At 34.5% G+C, this 17,787-nt stretch overlaps 1 protein-coding gene across 1 annotated transcript; it reads right to left on the bottom strand.

Moving 5' to 3' along the window:
• Nucleotides 1–12,637: 12,637 nt before the first annotated feature.
• Nucleotides 12,638–17,377, bottom strand: LOC147388323 (NAC domain-containing protein 54-like). Its single transcript, XM_086421289.1, has 4 exons — nucleotides 16,991–17,377; nucleotides 16,499–16,776; nucleotides 15,292–15,648; nucleotides 12,638–13,089 (listed from the first exon to the last, which is right to left on the bottom strand). The coding sequence occupies exons 1-4, from the start codon at nucleotides 17,145–17,147 to the stop codon at nucleotides 12,856–12,858; spliced, it is 1,026 nt and encodes a 341-aa protein (XP_086277415.1). The 5' UTR covers nucleotides 17,148–17,377; the 3' UTR covers nucleotides 12,638–12,855.
• Nucleotides 17,378–17,787: the final 410 nt, after the last annotated feature.

The raw sequence follows: 17,787 nt of genomic DNA, 5'->3' as shown, positions 1-17,787 counted from the left end.
TGGGGGCACTTTTCTTGAGAACCTTCAACCATTCATTCTATAATCTCTAGTTGATGCTCCCACCAGGGTCCTACGAATACAATCTGACGAATAAGTTAATCAAAACTTTGATAGAGTAATAATTTAAATTATTAGAAGTTGCATACATTTGCATTTGGTTGATCTCTTATTCATAGACTTCTTCCTAGAATCCTCCAAAATTCGGACTTCTTATTCTAATTTTACCCTTTGTTAGGACTGTAGGCACTCTATTTTTGCCTAGGTTGAGCTCGAGAACACTAAGAAACTTTCAAAAATGGGCTTCACCCAATGTATTTTACAAGAAAGCTTTAAAACCCAATATTCTAGTAACCACAAGGCCTAAGGGCCACTTTAGTAGAGGATTTTAAGTTCGGCCGTGGGTGACCCTTGGCCAGGCCATTTTTTAGCTTGGTTGAACCTCACCTATGGCCAAGGTTAATTTTTGCATAGGATGAAGGTGACCCACGACCTAAAGAATACTTTGCCTAGTATAGGGGTTACCGTCGGCCAGGTATAATGTTGTTCACGCCAAGACTTACCCAAGGACAATTCTATTGGGCAATTATAAGCCTATGTTTACTCAAATTTTCTTAAGGAAAATGACTCCCTAATCCCTCTCTTTGACAACTTTCTTGAAGAAATACCATGTTTTTACCTTGTTATCCTCTCATTATCCTTTTAATAATCCACATACTTTGGTCTTCAAGTAATTTCATAAATCTTTTAACAAAGACTCTTGGTCAAGTGTTGGTCACCATATGAGTGTAATTACTACCTTAACCTCACATTGTTTAATTTAAGAGAGGATAGTTTACATTTGTACACATTGACCCTATCCTTAGTTTTAAAGGCTTTCATAGGATTTATTATAATTTGACCATGTTTATGAGGTTTTGACTTTTTTATCTAACCTAGAGAGTTTTCTAAAATTCGTGAGCAAAGACTAGATTATCTCTAGGTTGTTAGAGAGTTCTCTCAAGCTAATTGACATTAATGTCAAAAATCTAAATTCATATTTATATGCCGTTTAATTTAGTTTCAAACACCCAAAGCCAAAGCCTTTAGACCCTTTTAATTCTTCTTAATAATTCTCTAGAAACCAATGGGTTTTTACTAACCTTTTCCTTGATCATCATGATTGATTAGACTCATAGGTGTACAAAAGACTATCAAGACCAAGTTGATAAGGGGTAAATGATGTTATCCTATCTGGGTTTCTTAGGAGGAGGAGTTCAAAATTATCCCCAAGGGTCTCCCAAACTCATCCAAGGCAAAAGGAAAAGGAGTTCAAGTAATCCAAAATTCTGTCCAACCCCCTCTTTAAAGCTTTATCATACGAAAATTCTGTCCAAATCTCATCTCACCCACCCAAGAAGCCTAAATCAAGAAGAAGAGGAAGAAGATACCAAGGTTAGGTGTAGGATCTAATTGTGGTGTTTTCCCTCTAAATCCCCTTTCGTACCTTTCCATTCTTTATTTCAAACTTTACTTTATGTTCATTTATTCATGCAATGTAGAATTATCATTTCCCTTGCTTGAGGTTTGGGGGTAGAGAATAATTCCTCTTTGAGAGGTAATCTCCCCTTTTAAGTCCTCAATAAGCTTTTTAAGAGCATTTAAATTTCTTGTAATGTATTTTCAAGTCATTTACATTCTTTGCAATTTACTTCAAGTACTCTTAAATTCTTAAAGTAGAATTTTTGTTAGATTCTAATAGCTAAGGTGCAAGAAAGTAATCGCTCACTCATGTGAGATAATCTTCTCATCATAAGATCGTAGACACCCTATTTTTGCACTCGCTTAATTAATCAATTCGTCAACCCGATCGCGACGATTTCCAATGATAGATGATTATTCCAATGCTTTATTTGCTATTAGATATGTTTCAGAAATTCAGATGAGGTATCTCAAACTAACAAAACTATAGAAACCACACTATGCTAAGAAAATATAACCCCAAAAACATAGAAATCATCATCTTGCAGAAAAAAAAGAAGTTTTACGATAAAAATCATTAAAAAATGATAAAATTTCCAAAATACCCTTAACATCAAAACATCATTAGAACTTCTTTATGCTTAGGAAAACTCATTCAAACACATAAAACAACAAAATAAAATCAAATAAATCATTTCGTCAATTTTCACCAGATTCGACAAAATTATGAAAATACCCCTCATAGGGTTCGAGATCATTTCATGCCAAAAAATTCGTAAATGATACAAACCAATAATCCCATTGAGTTCCTTACAAAAAATCGATTCCAAAATATCCCGGAACATCGAAATTTGACTTGAAATGCAAAAGTTCTCTTCGGGAGCAAAACGAAAATTTTCTAATTTTTAAAATTTTTTAATTTCGAAATTAATAAATAAAATATTAATTAACTTATATTAAAATTTTAATAAAATTAATTTAAAAATCTAAACCAAGTCAATCTCATAAGACTTAAGTCAAAATCCTAATTAAAATCTAAACCAAGTCAATCTCATAAGACTTAAGTCAAGACCCTAATTGAAACCCTAACCTAAAAAAACCAAGTCAATCTCAAAAGACTTAAGTATTGAAACCTTAATCTAAAGAAACCTAGTCAATCTTATAAGACTAAAGTCAAAATCCTAATTTATCTTATCTAAAAGGAGACTTAGTCAAATCCCAATTCTTCCAAAAAACTCTATAAATATAGAGCTTCCACAACCTAATTTCGTAGGTCAAAGAAAATCCTAAAAAAAGTAGGTCAAAAAGCCTCCCTAACCTTCTTAAAACCCTGATTTTGAAGTCCTAACCCCTTACATATCATCCAAACCCTAGTTTTTGTTCACAAACACCTAGAAACTCTCCACAAAACACCTAGAAATCCATCAAAATTTTTAAGAAACACTTAGATCTAAGAAAGAGGTACTTCATCTTGGAGATCTGAAGTGGATCCAATGACAGAAACGAAGCGAGAAATATCTTACGAAGAACTACTCTACCAATTCTGAGGGAACGACTTATTGCGATCGTATAGGTATATTTTTCTTTTATTTGTTTTATTATTTGTTTTATTTATTTATTTTAAGTTTTTTTTAGCAATGTAATCTTCTTGAGAAATAGTAGAGATCCATTTTTTGTCAGACGTGGTTGGTGTCTAATACCTTCCAACCCCGTAACGTGATCCCCGGACTTAGTTTCTTTTTGTAGATTAGTAGTTTTAATCCACTTGAGTCAATGCTCAATTCCTAAACCGTAATAACTAGGTGGCGACTCCCAAACCTCAAAATTAAAAACGGATCCGCATACCCCGCAGATTGATGACGCTTTCAAAGACCATTAATATATTTTTCTTAGAACACTTCATGCATACAAATTTGCACACACCACTCTTTTATTTTAAAAAAGGTTAAGAGTCAAAGGCGATGATCTCCTTAGATCCCCACTTATCTCTCTAAACCAACATAGAAATTGTCTCAAAGAGGACACAAATTATACATAAGGTCCTTAGCCTTTCCTATGATAATATTCAACTCATGGACACATCTTAAAGGATAAACCAACAAAAAAATGATCCCAAGTGAGCAAATAACCATCTAAAAGTGCTTTGAGGATCAAAACAATAGAATCCATCTGACCAAATCTTAGGCTTATAAAAAATTTCAACAAACACCTTTTTTCCATTTTTAGCTTGCTAGTAGTTCAATTTCTCAAATTTCTAAAACTATACTATAGTTGTAGACACCTCAATTTGAACGGGCCACTTCTCGAAAGGGCCCAAAAATACAGATTTTCCAAATAAATGGGCCAACGGGCCTTAAGGGCCCAAGTCGTTGAAAAGTGACATTTTGACCAAACCGAGGCCCCTAAGACCTCTCAATGGTTTAGGAGGCCACCAAAAGGACTCGGCCTACCTTACGCTTTCCCATTATTCACCGCTCCGTTTCCAAAAATTAAAAACGCCAAATTTTTGATAAATTTCACCAACGGGCCTAAAAAGCCCGATTCGCCAACACGTGGCATTTTTGATCAAACTAATGATTGCAAAAATCTAAAAAAATTAAAAAATTAAAATTGTGAGACTCGGGATACCTATCTCTCCTCTACTACCACCGGTCCGCCTCCGTATCCGTAAAAACCATAGGCCCACCTAAGGCCCACAAGCCCTCAACACTTTCCTAAATCGATTTCTCATCTTACCCCTAGCCTAAAATCAATCCCACATCACCTAAAATCTAAAACCAACCTATACCCTCAAGATCCATTTCAAAACAACCCTCAACCAATCCCTAAAATCCAAAACCATTTCTAAAACCCAAGCCCAACACTACCAAGCCCACAAATCATTAACCATATCCAATTCATTATCCAACCCACAACCCTAACCCATAAACCACAACCCACATCAACCAATCACTCTTTTATCATCAAAAGATGACACATGTCATCACCCCATCTCACCTCCCTCACCCAACTACCTACCCCATTAATTTGCTTTAAATCCTATCTACCCACACATCAACCCATCACATTTTCTCTCAAATCAAACACATCTACCCACACCCCTAACCTATACCTCCCCTAATCTACCCTCATCATTCCCTACAAAACCTACATCTACAACCTAAACCTACACCATCCTCTCAAGTCAAACACTCAACCTCTCCCATCAACCTATCCCAACCCTTCATTTCCACCCACTTTAACATATGGCATCATCTCCTTCACCCTCCCAAAATATCATCAACCACCTCTTTAAATCCTCCATTATCTTAAATCAAATACCATTTAATCACAACCACCATCTTAAACTCACCTCACCAAACACTCCACCCAAATGGGTTGGGTAGGATCCAAACCATTTGGGTCAAAACTCACCCATTTAACCCCTTCCCTAAATACCCTCCAATCTCCTCTAAATTACACTCACTTCTCTCTCAAACTCATAATCATTCTACCCTTTTTCTTCACTTCACCCCATTATATCCCTAAAATAACTCCTCAACATCTATAAATACCTTCCTCCTCTTCCCAAAAATAGCCCCCAACTTCTCATTACAAAATTTCTCCCCAACACTCTCTCTACTAACAACCATCACCAATTCTCACCAAGTTTACCAACTCTCTCTCACAAATCCTCCATAAATCTCACTAAAAAAAAAGAAAAACAAAAGAAATCCCTACTCTCTCTAATCACCTCTTCCCATTCTCATACTCTCATATTATACTAAGGACTCAAGAAGACTCGAAGAAAAAGAAGCAAAGAAGAAAGAAGATACAAGGTGGGTTCAAGGCAACCCCCCATCTCTCTCTCTCTACCCTCTCCTCCTCCCTCTTCTATTATCCCCTCCCCTCTTTTCAAGGCAAATGTTTATAATGATCATCCCCTTCAATGGGATGATCTTATAATCAAGCCAAAAATAAATCCCTACTTAGGGTACACATTATCAACACGTGGCACATCATTTTAGTTATTGTATTTTTGATTAAAATGACCGAGTTGAGTTGAGATTACCACTATTTAGTGGGGAGAAAAGGGTGCCTAACACCTTCCCTTTTCTCCAACCGAGTCGCTTACCCTGAATCTCAAGGTTCAATTAGTTCCTATCCATCGAGAGTCACTAAACGCCAAAATGTCATATTTTCTAAAAAATGCACATCGGGTGACCATTCACACCCACTTACAAAAATGAATGGTGGCGACTCCAAACCATTGTAGATGTGGTCATCGTAATGGCGAAATCCCGTGTCTACAATAGTCAATGTAGATATGCGGGTTTCAAAACCTTTAAGAAGATTTTGAATTCATCTACATAGGTTTAGGAGTCGTTACCATTTAACTAAAGTGTGAATAGACACTATAAAAATTATTTTGTGAAATTCTATTTTTTTTGTAGTGATTTATATATCTAAAAGATGAAGGGAAATGATTTGCCTAGAGATTTATGATAAAGAGGTTTGGTTGAGGGACAAGGAAGGTGTTAGGCACCTTGTCCCACCCATCCTAAGATGGTTACCAATAAATGACCATAGGTGATTTTGAAATATAAACTTGATTTTAAAAACAAAAAAAATTATGAAGAGAGTCAAGAAATCGATTCACTATAGTTTAGCTTTAGAAACTAAGAATTTGGATCGATGGGCAAGCCAAAATAAAAAATGTGCTTGCTGGAATTTTTTATGGGTTTAAAATTTTAAAGAAAATCCATATGGATTTTACCACATTGAATCCTAAGCTCTTTTGAAAGGTTATGTGTTCACTTGAGAGTATATTTTTATTAGTTTTATCCTTTAGGAGGTGTCTATGAGTTGGACACCACCATGGAAAGACTAGGGACCTTATACATAGGGTGTGTCATCTTTGAGACTGTTTTTATTAATTTAGGGAGTTATATGTGGATCTAGAAAAATCCCCACTTTTAACCTATAACTATTTTTATAAAAAAATATGTGATGTGTGTGCTTGTTGTGTATGTATGTAATGGACTTAGAAATAGAAGATTACCTCTAAGGAGGGATTATTCTCTAGCTCTTAAGTCATTATAAAAGAAAGTAGAAAAAACATATATTCTAAGAATTTAAATTACAAGAAAAGTAAAAACAGTTACTTTAGGAATATAAGGATTGCTAGAAAGTAGAAGCAACTATTATAATGCTCATGAAGCTTATTGAGGGCTTATAAGAAGATATTACATCTAGGATATTTTACTCTCTACCTCCTTCCCTCACTAAAACAAGTAAAATCTACATTGTTACAAGAAAAGAAACATGAAATAAACTTGCTTAAATGAAAATAAGGGGATAAGTAGAAGGGGAGAATATAAGGTTCAATCCCACCTTGGCTTTCTTCCTCTTCTTGATTAGAACTTCTTTGAGGTTTGGAAATAGATTTTTACAGAATTTTGGAAGGCTAAAGAGCTTTGAGGAGAGACTTTGACAAAATTTTAGCTTTTTGAACTCTTCTTCCCTTTTGCCTTGGTTGGGGATACAATTAATAGGATTTTGAGAGATCCTTAAAGATAAATTTATCCCAAATCATAGGATTTCCAATATTCTCAACAAAACCTTCATGAAAAATATCAATTCCTCATTCTAATCTTATCCTTGATGATCTTTACCCTCTAATTAGGTCTTACAAATCTAAATCATCAATGGGTATGATGGTAAACATCCAAAAGTTTTAAAAAATTCTTGATGAAGGTTAGAATGGTCGTAAGACATTGACCTTGAGTCATTTATGAAGGAAATAACCTAAATGACATGTAATTAGGTGATAGCTTTCTGGCCTCTTTGGTCATTTTTCTTGAAAGAATCTCTAACAAATTAGGGATAGGTTGGTCATTAAACACAAATTCTAAAGAATTCTCTAGGGAGGATAAAGTAGTCATAAGCTTTGAAAATTGGTCATATTACATTGAATGTCATGGAAACTCTTTGAATTGTTAAAAAAATAGAAAATGGTAGAATGGATATTAACTTTTAATAAGTCTCAACAAACCAAGGTTAATGGGGGTAATTGACCTCAAGTGAAGACCAAATTAGATTAAAGTCTTTATTAGGAGAATTGGTAAATTACTAAAAAGAAAGATGAGAAATTTATTTGGGTAATTAAAGTAAGGGTAAAAGAATAAAATGACTAGATTTCTTGAGGAAAATTAATATTAAATGGAAGGTTAATGGGTAGTTAACCCTAATAAATTTTGAGTGCACATGGGTTTGAAAAATTACCCAACAGAATTGGTCATGAGTGACCTACAACCCGAATAAATTTTATGCATGGTCGTGGGTTACCCTTGGACCAAGCAAAATCAATCATTGACCATGGGTTACCCTTGGCTAGGTTTAAAAAATGTTTTGGCTATGGGTTACCCATGGCCAAGCTAAAAATTTTGCATGGCCTCAAGTTACCATTGGCCATGCTTAAAAAGCCTTTTAGCCGTGGGTCACCTTTAGCCAGGTCAAAAATGAATGATAATTGGTCCTTAGACCTTGGTGTCTTTCATATTAAGATTTTTTAACCTTCAAGAAATCTATGTTAAGTCAAACCTTTTCTCGAAATTTTTTTGGTGTTCTCAAACTCTGCCTAGGTAAAATGTGGGGGTTTACAGTCAATTTTTCCTAAATTCTCTCTATAATTACCTTTACTTTTAAACCCCAAAAAAGAATTTTCTCATTTCATCATTGGTCAATTTATAGTAACCATCTTTAGCTAGGAGGGACAAGATGTCTAACACCTTCCTTGTCTCTCAACCGAACCTCCTTACTTTAGTTCTTTGGGTAAATCATTCCCCTTTATCTTTTAGATATGTGAATCATTACAAGCCAAGAAATTTTAACAAAATTTTAAAACCTTCTGGTGGTGTCCATTCATATATAAACTCTTTGAATGGTGGCGATTCCTAAACTTGCATAGATGAGCTCAAACCTATAAAAAGAATTCGAAGCTCACATATCTACAAGAAGTTTCCTACCATGAATCAACTTCTTTATTGTACGAGATTTGGAGTTATCTCTATGCCACGTGGATGATGCCATTGAAACATGTTTTTGAGTTGTCAAAGGATCTTACCCTTGAATTTTGGAGGTACTTACGTAGTTGCCTAACTAAGAGGTTGTACTTGAGATGTTACATTATGTATCGGGAACTTACATACATCCCCATCCATTATCAAGGATAACCCCACTTTTCAAGATTAATCAATCACGAAACATACCTACATTATCTGATAAGATATGGATAGGAATTTTATATATAACCCTTATAATAATTCCCTCTCGGTCATGGACCTTCTTGAGTGCTCTAGGGCTAAGAGTTGCCTTGATCCCAATACACCACCTAGTCAATATTTCTTGATTTACATGTTGTCCAACACTTCGATTTTCATGTTATCAACATAGATTTAGGAGATGAATTAAGATCTAGAACAATGTTTCGATTAGGAAAGGTGTCTACATGGCAAGATTTGGTTAGTGTTTAAAACACACTAAAATCCTAAACATGCCATGTATGTAGCCCTCTGTGTTCTAAATTCAACCATAATGTACCAAGTAGGCATTGTATGTTGCTATAGGAACGAGACACCTTTCTGGATCACGACTCTGAGGAGATTTCTACGAACTAGTATATGCATCGATTTTGGTTACCATTCTATCTTCTCATTTACTATTGTTAGGACATGTGCCATTCATTCATTCATGGCGCTCTATCATTGTGCATAGTGGGACTAGGTGTCATCTCCCTGATGGTCATCAACGATTTAGATTGGGGGTTGCAAATTCCCACACAGGGAGATTGAGCCTAGGGTTTCAAGATAGTTTTCCTTTTGATTTGTCCTTATTATTATTAGAGGACCTTTCTTGTAATTTTTACCAGTTTTAGCCTCTATGCAATACAAATGGTGGGCCCTTCATAGCCCTAGCTTACTGATATTTAAAAAAACAATATGAAAAAAACTCATATTTGATGGCTGTTGAATTTTTCATTTTTTTTTCGATGGGCCAAAATTGTCAAATTAATGGATGGGAGACATTCAATAGCTTTTAGCCATTGAATTCGGGGAACATAAAAAATTTCAACAGCCCTGAGCCATCGAAATTTGATTTTTAAAATTCGTGGGCCTGGGCTTGTCTAATTTTCACGTAGTGTTAAGACTCAATCGAGGTATTCTGTATTGATATATATATGTAGATGGTCACCATGGGCACTACTTAGAAAAAAAGAAAAAAAAAAGGTCTAGAACAGACTATGACATCAATGAGTTGGAGATTGATTTTATAGGCAACACTTACTTTGACTTAAAGGGTAAAATCATATAAATGAGATATCTTCAAATCTAAAAACATCAAAGTCCTCCCAAAGAAAGAATACATATTAAAGACACCCCAATTTGCACGAACCCGTTAGGAAAATCCAAATTTTCTTGAATTGATTCTGAGTTAGACTTAAGTCTCTCAATGGACCCGTATTGCCACTTGGCATCATTATTTATGCATACATACATACTCATTGCATTTCATATCATTGCATGCCCATACCTTGTCTCTAATCCACTTTATACCCATATCCATCACCCATACCCTAACCCAAGTCTATAAATAAAGTCCATATCCCAAAACTATGTCCATCACCTAAGCCCAATATCAAGTTCATTCCAAGCCCATTCTCTCACACCCCTTCAAAAGATGACACATGTTGATATCTCATAAGCCCCTAATACCCAATGCATCATCTAATTGGAGAGTCAACTCCCCTTTTGTGAAAACTCAAGAATGTCCTTCTCAAAAGGTGTAGTCAAACCAAAAAGATATTTTGGTCTTTGGTAATAATTCATAAAGTTGATAGAATTTCCAATCATACCCTCAAAAGGTGGGAATCTTCAAGTACATACATAGAGCTCTCCCATTAGTCAATTTCAAAATTATACTTCCACCCTTGCTTTATGTGTTATTTACAAATGAACCAATGTCTACTTTTCACCTACCATTTCACCTTTACACATGTCATTCTCCTATTCACCCTCCCAAAAAGTACTTTGTTCTCCCATTAGTCCATTTAAAAAAATATCCTTTCACCTTTGCCTTATAAGTTATTTACAAATGAACCAAGGTCTACTTTTCACCTACCACTCCACCTTTACACATGTCACTTCCTTATTCACCCTCCCAAAAGTACTTTTGTTCTCTTATTTCTATTTACCAGAAAACCAAAGATCAAAAAATATTTTTAGGGTTTCTCCACAAATGTCAATCAAGGTCTACTTTTTACCTACCACTCCACTTTTACACATGTCACTCCCTTATTCACCCTCCTAAAAGTACTTTTGTTCTCTCATATCTATTTATCAAAAAATCAAAGATCAAATAATGTTTTTAGGATTTCTCCACAAATGTCATCTTTTCCCTCATACAAATGAAAAATCCAAAAAAGAAACAACCTAAACCTCATGTCTATTTTTTTTAATTTTTAGGATTGGATCACTTTATCTCCAAAAGTCCTCCAAAAACTCTATAAATACCCTCATTTTCTAAGAACAATTCATGCTCTTAAGCCCCCATCTCTCAACCTAAAACTCTACCAAAATTCCTACTCATTTTCTCATCTTCTAAACTTCAACTCAACCCTCAACCATCTCAATCAACTTTCAAGTCTAATTTTCAAGGTTCAAGTTCATTAAGGGACAAGGTGGGGTTTAACATGTAGATTTTATTTCTAAATTTGCATTATCTTCTTCTAACCCTCTCCTTTTATTTTATTTTTAGAAATCCCTAAGATGTAATGTATACCATCTCCCATCCCCGGTAGATTGGACTAAGGTTCGATCGAAAGGATGGGATTTGAAGTCCATTTTTACCTTAAAATCATGCATCATATTGTATACAATGCACACATTCACCTATGTATGGCAATAATGAAGAAATGTGTCACCCTCTTGATGGGGTAAAATACTAAGTTTCTAGCCATGCATACATGCATCAAGGTTATGGCCTCAAGGGAACTCCATCATGGAGTCTCTCTAAAAGTTCAAACCTACATTCATATTTATAAATTTAATGTAATTACATGGGTCATTCTTTTCCTTAGAATGCCCTTAATGTCATGTTGAAATCAAAACCCTTTGTCAAATGGGACATTTCACTCTAATACACACACCACCCTTGTCATGTATTCTCATGCATTTTAGTATTTATTTTTTAAAATTTTTACAAAATAAAATGGCCAAGTAAGGTAACCACCTTTGGTGGAGAGGATGGGGTGCCTAACACCTTCCCCATCCTTTAACCGGACCTCTTTACTTAGATCTTAGGTAGATCGTGCCCTTTCCAACAAATCAGAGTCACTACAATGCCATGAAAAAAATGATTTTCAAAAAATCAATTCGGGTGCCCATTCACACCCATTTTCAAAAAAGAATGGTGGCGACTCCAAACAATGTAGCATTGAAGTTCATTGTGAATATTTCATGTCTACACATAGACATACATAATACAAGTACGGGCCAGTACTTTCACTGTCTCACAAATATTTCGTATTATAATATCATATATTTTGCACAGTTTTTATTCCTTTTTGTTATTTCTATTTATAGGTCGTCGCTTTGATCTAGAAAGCTTAAACTAATTAATGGGCAAGATCAATCACATTCGAGCCCTAAGTGTGTGCCCACAAACTCAAAAATAAGAAAATCTCTTGGTCAATTAGATAAATAGCCTAAATCAACTTGATTGATCTTGATAGATCCACAGTACCCTTCCCACTACGTGAAAAAAGTGGTAAATTCGACGCCAATGACTGTCAAGTTTAGCCAAATTCGATGGACTTTGACGTCTAATTTACCCCTTTTTCACGTTTGTAGTATCTGCTCAAAATACACAATGCAGATCACAAGGAAAAAAAGAATAATCCACAAGTGTGTACTTCAATAAGTACAACAGTATCCACAACCTCTTGACGAGAATTAAAATCCGATTATACTTGATTGCATTCAATTGTAAAAATCAAAATACAATATAAATTTTTGTTCAAGGAAACAAAGGATTACCCATTTTCTATTTTAATTAATTGACCAATGAATACACCATCTTTTGTAAAAATAAAATAAAAAATAGAAACAATTAATAAAAATGGAAGGGTATGTATTGCCTTAGCATTCTATTGTAAGGCCATACAAACAAAAATTTGTTGCCCTTGCAAATAACCTATAACCTCTTAATCTCTAAAAACAATTGTGGTTTTTGTAATATTTTGTAACAAAAGAAGTATTTTCTTCACTTGGTTAAGTGATCAGTTTACTCTTGAGGATCCCCTCATTGCTAAATTTCACGATGGTTTGGTACACTTGAATTATCCAAATGTAGATGGATTTAATTTAATCTTTGGTAGTTTGTGTGAGTATAATCTTGGAAGGAAAGATCAAGAGAGTTCTCTTGAGAAGAGGATGCATAGAAATTCCCATATAACATCATACATTCTTCAATGGTATGGGTCTTTGATAAACTTGTCTCAATTGTATCCATGTGTGGGAAGTCTTCTAGTGCCAAGGGTGGATAAGGTAGCTGATCATGTTGCAACCTTGAGTAGTTCAGTATGATCTTTTCCTGCATTAACGAAGACGATAGCCAAGTAAATTACATTAAAATGGTGATTCAAAAATGATCTAAAGCAAACTACTATATGATCATGGCAACAAAAATACACAAAAACAGGTGTGTCATACAAAAACAACCGCTTATTTTGCAAAAATTACAGAACCATTCATGTTTTTTTATTGTAAATATTTATGAAAATTGCCATATATCCAAATTTTCAATTATTTCATTTTACCAAAACAATTATATATTGTACGGTCGCATCTGTTTTTTTTTTTTAATACTTATTTACCCTTCCTGTGAACGTACATTGCTGCATTCAACTCAAAGACATAAAGTGATATTCATCCAATTGTTTAAAAATGATAATACATTAGATAACTAAATTTGTTAAAAAAAATAATATTGCAAAATCAAGTATATGAATGGTTCATTAATTTCAGCATATTACATAGCTGTTTTAGTAATTTCCCATGACAAAAATTAGATTGAAAGAGTAAAAAAAGTGCAATTGTCATGAATGAAAGAGGAAAGGGACACTCATCTAGATTTCTAAGATAAATAAAAGGAGAAAGAGGGAAAGGGTTGGAATTGGGGAAATAAGTACCATCTAACTACAATCACAAAGATTTGGGTTTAGCAAAATGAATATGGGAAATAAGTCATGTTTTCTGACATAATACAAATGTGTGCTACCCACTACGTGAAAAAAGGGGTAAATTCGACTGGACTCTTTTAAACATTATGTGAAAAAATGACTAAATTCAACTGATCTTGGATCAAATTTACCCCTATTTTCACATAATGACTCAATCTAAGTATTTTTTTTTTTTTTACGGAAAAAATAAAGAATATGATTATGAAAAGAAAAAAAAAATTTATATTGGAATGTAAGGTAAACCCCCCACCAGGAATAGAAAATGATATATGCTACATTCTCTCATAAGACCAATCCCTCGTATCCTCTCAAACAATACAAGTGAGATCATTAGGAAAGTCATGAGGATACATAAGAGAGAGTCTAGTTATATTATAGAATGATCTATGTCATTTAATAAGGTTAGTATAGACTAAGAGGTCCCCTACAAGGTATGCTGGCCACTACATACAACTATACAAGCCAAAGATGGTTTGAATTTATTTATTTTTCCTATGGCAGAAAAGCAAAAGAATGAAGAATATTGGGCTAGCCTTGAAAGCTAGCTGATAGAGGGAATATTGAGATCACTTGTTCAACTTTGTGGCTCCAAAGATCTAAATACAATGGTTGATAAAAAAAAAAAAAGTAAAGAAAATTAAAGGGTTTCTTATTTTAGCAAATGATGAAGAATAAAAAAAGCTGTACAATTCTAAAACTAAGGGTGTTTTGACAATTATAGGGAAGTTAAAGGAAATGGTATTGATTATTACTTTGAGATGTGTGTAAAGGATGAGTAAAAATGGTTTTCAAGATAAGATTTTTTAGAGAATCTTTCTAAGATAATCTCACTTTAACCCAAGTAAAAAAAAGAAAGTGGTGCCAAAGGAAGATAAGGAAGCCATCATTGTCCATGTGAGCATTGAAGAGATTCATTCAAATATATTTTCTCTTCCTCAAAAGGATTCAGCAAGACTAAACAAGACTCAATGAGTGAAGAAATAAACCTACAGATGCAGTCAACAGTTCTTTGAAGAAGGAATAAGATTATGTTAAAGGAGTTGAACTCAACTTTTATCACTTTATGTTCAAATTTCGAGGGAGCTGTCTTTTTTGGACCAGTTTCTGCCGATAAGACTTCTTAACTTTGTTGTAAAATATCACATCTAGTGGGATCTACTAGAGAGTTATAAGTACTTTGTTACTTGATATCAAATGGTCTGAACTAAGAACCTAGATTAGATTCAATGTAATAAGGTGTATGCTGATATATACATCATATATATTATACACAAGTTATTACATTAACTCATATCTAAGACTGGGTTCTTCAACCCATTCTTTTAGCCTCAAAGCCAAAGAACCCTCTCTCTAAGGCATTGCCGACACCATTGATTGGTTTAATGTAGGACCATATAGACAGCAAACACTTCCCATTTAAGAAGTTATCAATGCATTAATTAATGGGCATTGAAATATCAATCAAATCGTTGTCATTCAAATGTAGGGAATTTTCTTTCTCAACACGTCTAATCTTTTCTCTTGTTTGAATAATTTTAGTTTACGATACATACCTCTTCGATAGGCATAGATGAATAATCCATAATGTGAGGGCTAGCATTTGTCGAGCTATTCGCTTCATCTCCTGTAAATGGAACATGTTGATCATATATCGTGCCATTATTGATTGATGTCCATTGAGTGATCTCCGATGAGGATGTGTCAGATGGAAATTTAGAATAATTTTGCTCATAATTCTCTCCTCCGACTTCGCTATGTTGCATAGTTTCGTTCCCACTTGTATCGTCATCGGGTAGCATATATTCATCAGAAACCGAATTCGATTCCTTTGCTGAACATCCACCTTCTCCCTCTTTTCTTTTGGGTGTGTCCATTGTTTTCTTAAATATGCGACATAATGCATAAGCATCCTGCAATATTGAACCATATCAGGTCTAGTTAGAATTCGTAAACAAGAAGAAGAAGAAGCAATGCAATAGAATTGTTGATTTCTCGTACATATCGTAAGTAAACAATATTTTGCATATCAAATCAATTGGGTTACTTTGTTAATTATACTATCCAATCTAATTGTGTTTGGAGACTCTAGATCGGGTGAAAATGATGAGAAATCTACACTATAGATGGGAAGGTTAGACTGAAAGAGCTTCATTGTGTTTATTAACCCATTAGTGAAAGTAGTGTTGATGGATATAGAAGAGGAGCTTATGATGAATCAGGATGATAACATGTTCTAGATTCAAATTAAGTCAAATGATCATAACCATCCAATCTCTGGACCTTTTTAAATAACCAATGTCATGCATGTGCTAGCTATGTGACTCTTTTCAGAACCTACTAGTTTGACTAACACCAAGAATTACCATAATATGTTTAGAGAGATTCGAGCGACACACCAACTTTTGCTAATGCCACCCCAATTCATATGTTAATCACCAAAGAAGTAGCACACATCTTGGGGTGACGTTAGCAAAAGTTGGTGTGACATAGAAGCTCTCTATGTTTATTGTATACAAAGTTTCAGTATTTTCTTCACTATGGACAATCTTATAAAGAGTGTGTGAACACAGAAAGGATGAATATAGCCGAGTAACCAGCATTGTTCGATTATCATCCAACGGTGCAGCTTCCTTTATTTGCCGGTGGTCCTCTTGATGTTTGCATCAAGAAGGAATGGCATCCAAACAATTTTAGTCCTTCATCAACATCATAATCACCAAAATTTAGAACTTAATGTATAAGAAGACATATACATTATACCTTCAAAATCGAAACAGTTTCATAGTCCGAATCGACTAGACGATACTCGTGCATAACCCAATTCGTGCGGATTCCATGAGGAGCACGACCTCGATAATAAACCAATGTCTTCTTCATTCCAACTGCACGCTTGAGAGATTGGACTGGCCGATCTTTTCCAGTCGCTTTCCAGTAACCAGCTCGGGTTGCTCGATTGGTTCTTGATCCATTCGGATACTTTCGATCTCTTGGGCTGAAGAAATACCATTCCATGTCTTTACTTGGTAGATATGACTTATCTAGAATCACATAAAACAGTAAAATTATCAAGAAAACAATGATACATTTGGACTTTGAATAATTTTTCCATGGCCCATGTTGTTAATAGACCCAATAATTAGAACACCAACAAACCCATTTCTCTTTTAAGAGGATTCGCGACATGTCAAGTCATTATAAGGTTCTTCGCTTTGCATCGAACTTTATTATTGTGACAAAGTTAAATATAATTACCTGGCAAATCCCAAGGCTCACATTTGTATAGATCAACCTCTGGAATGATTTCGAGCTCAATCATTTGCCCGCTAATCTTTCGATCGAGATAGTAAGATACGAGTTCTTCGTCAGTTGGATGGAATCGGAATCCGGGAGGAAGACTCATAGGTGCCATTGGTCACACACCCACACTAGCGAGAGAGAGAGAGAGAGAGAGAGAGAGAGAGAGAGAGAGAGTAATGATGATGTAGAAATCAAGTGAGAGAGATATGAGTTGTAACGATATTCAGCTAAATAGTCCCCTGTACATAAGAACACAGAACACAAAGGAATCCAATCTTCCTTAGTTTATTACAATACTACCAATGGACATTATATATCCAAAAATATACAATTATTAACTAGAAAAAATGCTTTGTTCCCTCTTAATTTTCTAAAAACTGGTATAAATAAAGAAAAAAACATTACAAAGATATGAAAGAAGATTTTTGGTAAATTTAAAGTGAAGTAAGGGTATTATGGTACAATGATTACTTTTTGGGCTTTGATAGATTCTCTAACGTTGGCGTTTTGTGTGAAAACCCAAGAGGAGGTAAGAAGCTTCTCTGCTTTTGTCTATTTCACATACTAACAAAATCAGAGGCCACCTAAAAGGCTGCGTGGGCCACAAACCGCCCATCATCCCTCACACGCAATACTATGCTCTCTCTCTCTGTCTCTCTCTCTTATATTTAAAAAATAATAAATATATAAGATACATATAATAAATAATAATCATAAATAAATAATGTATTTGTACTTTCGGTAGCACATGC

The sequence above is a fragment of the Akebia trifoliata genome, chromosome 13 (genome assembly GCF_017979445.1).
Source record: "Akebia trifoliata isolate Shusen 1 chromosome 13, ASM1797944v1, whole genome shotgun sequence".
Classification (NCBI taxonomy): Eukaryota; Viridiplantae; Streptophyta; class Magnoliopsida; order Ranunculales; family Lardizabalaceae; genus Akebia; species Akebia trifoliata.
Note: the sequence above shows the minus strand (reverse complement) of the source record. Positions and strands in the feature narration are given on the sequence as shown.

Coding starts and splice junctions, on each gene's coding strand:
- LOC147388323 (XM_086421289.1), bottom strand. CDS start 17,147: ATGGCACCTATGAGTCTTCCTCCCGGATTCCGATTCCATCCAACTGAC. Junction 16,777..16,990: donor TGAGCCTTGGGATTTGCCAG/GTAATTATATTT, acceptor ATGTGATTCTAG/ATAAGTCATATCTACCAAGT. Junction 15,649..16,498: donor AAACTGTTTCGATTTTGAAG/GTATAATGTATA, acceptor TCAATATTGCAG/GATGCTTATGCATTATGTCG.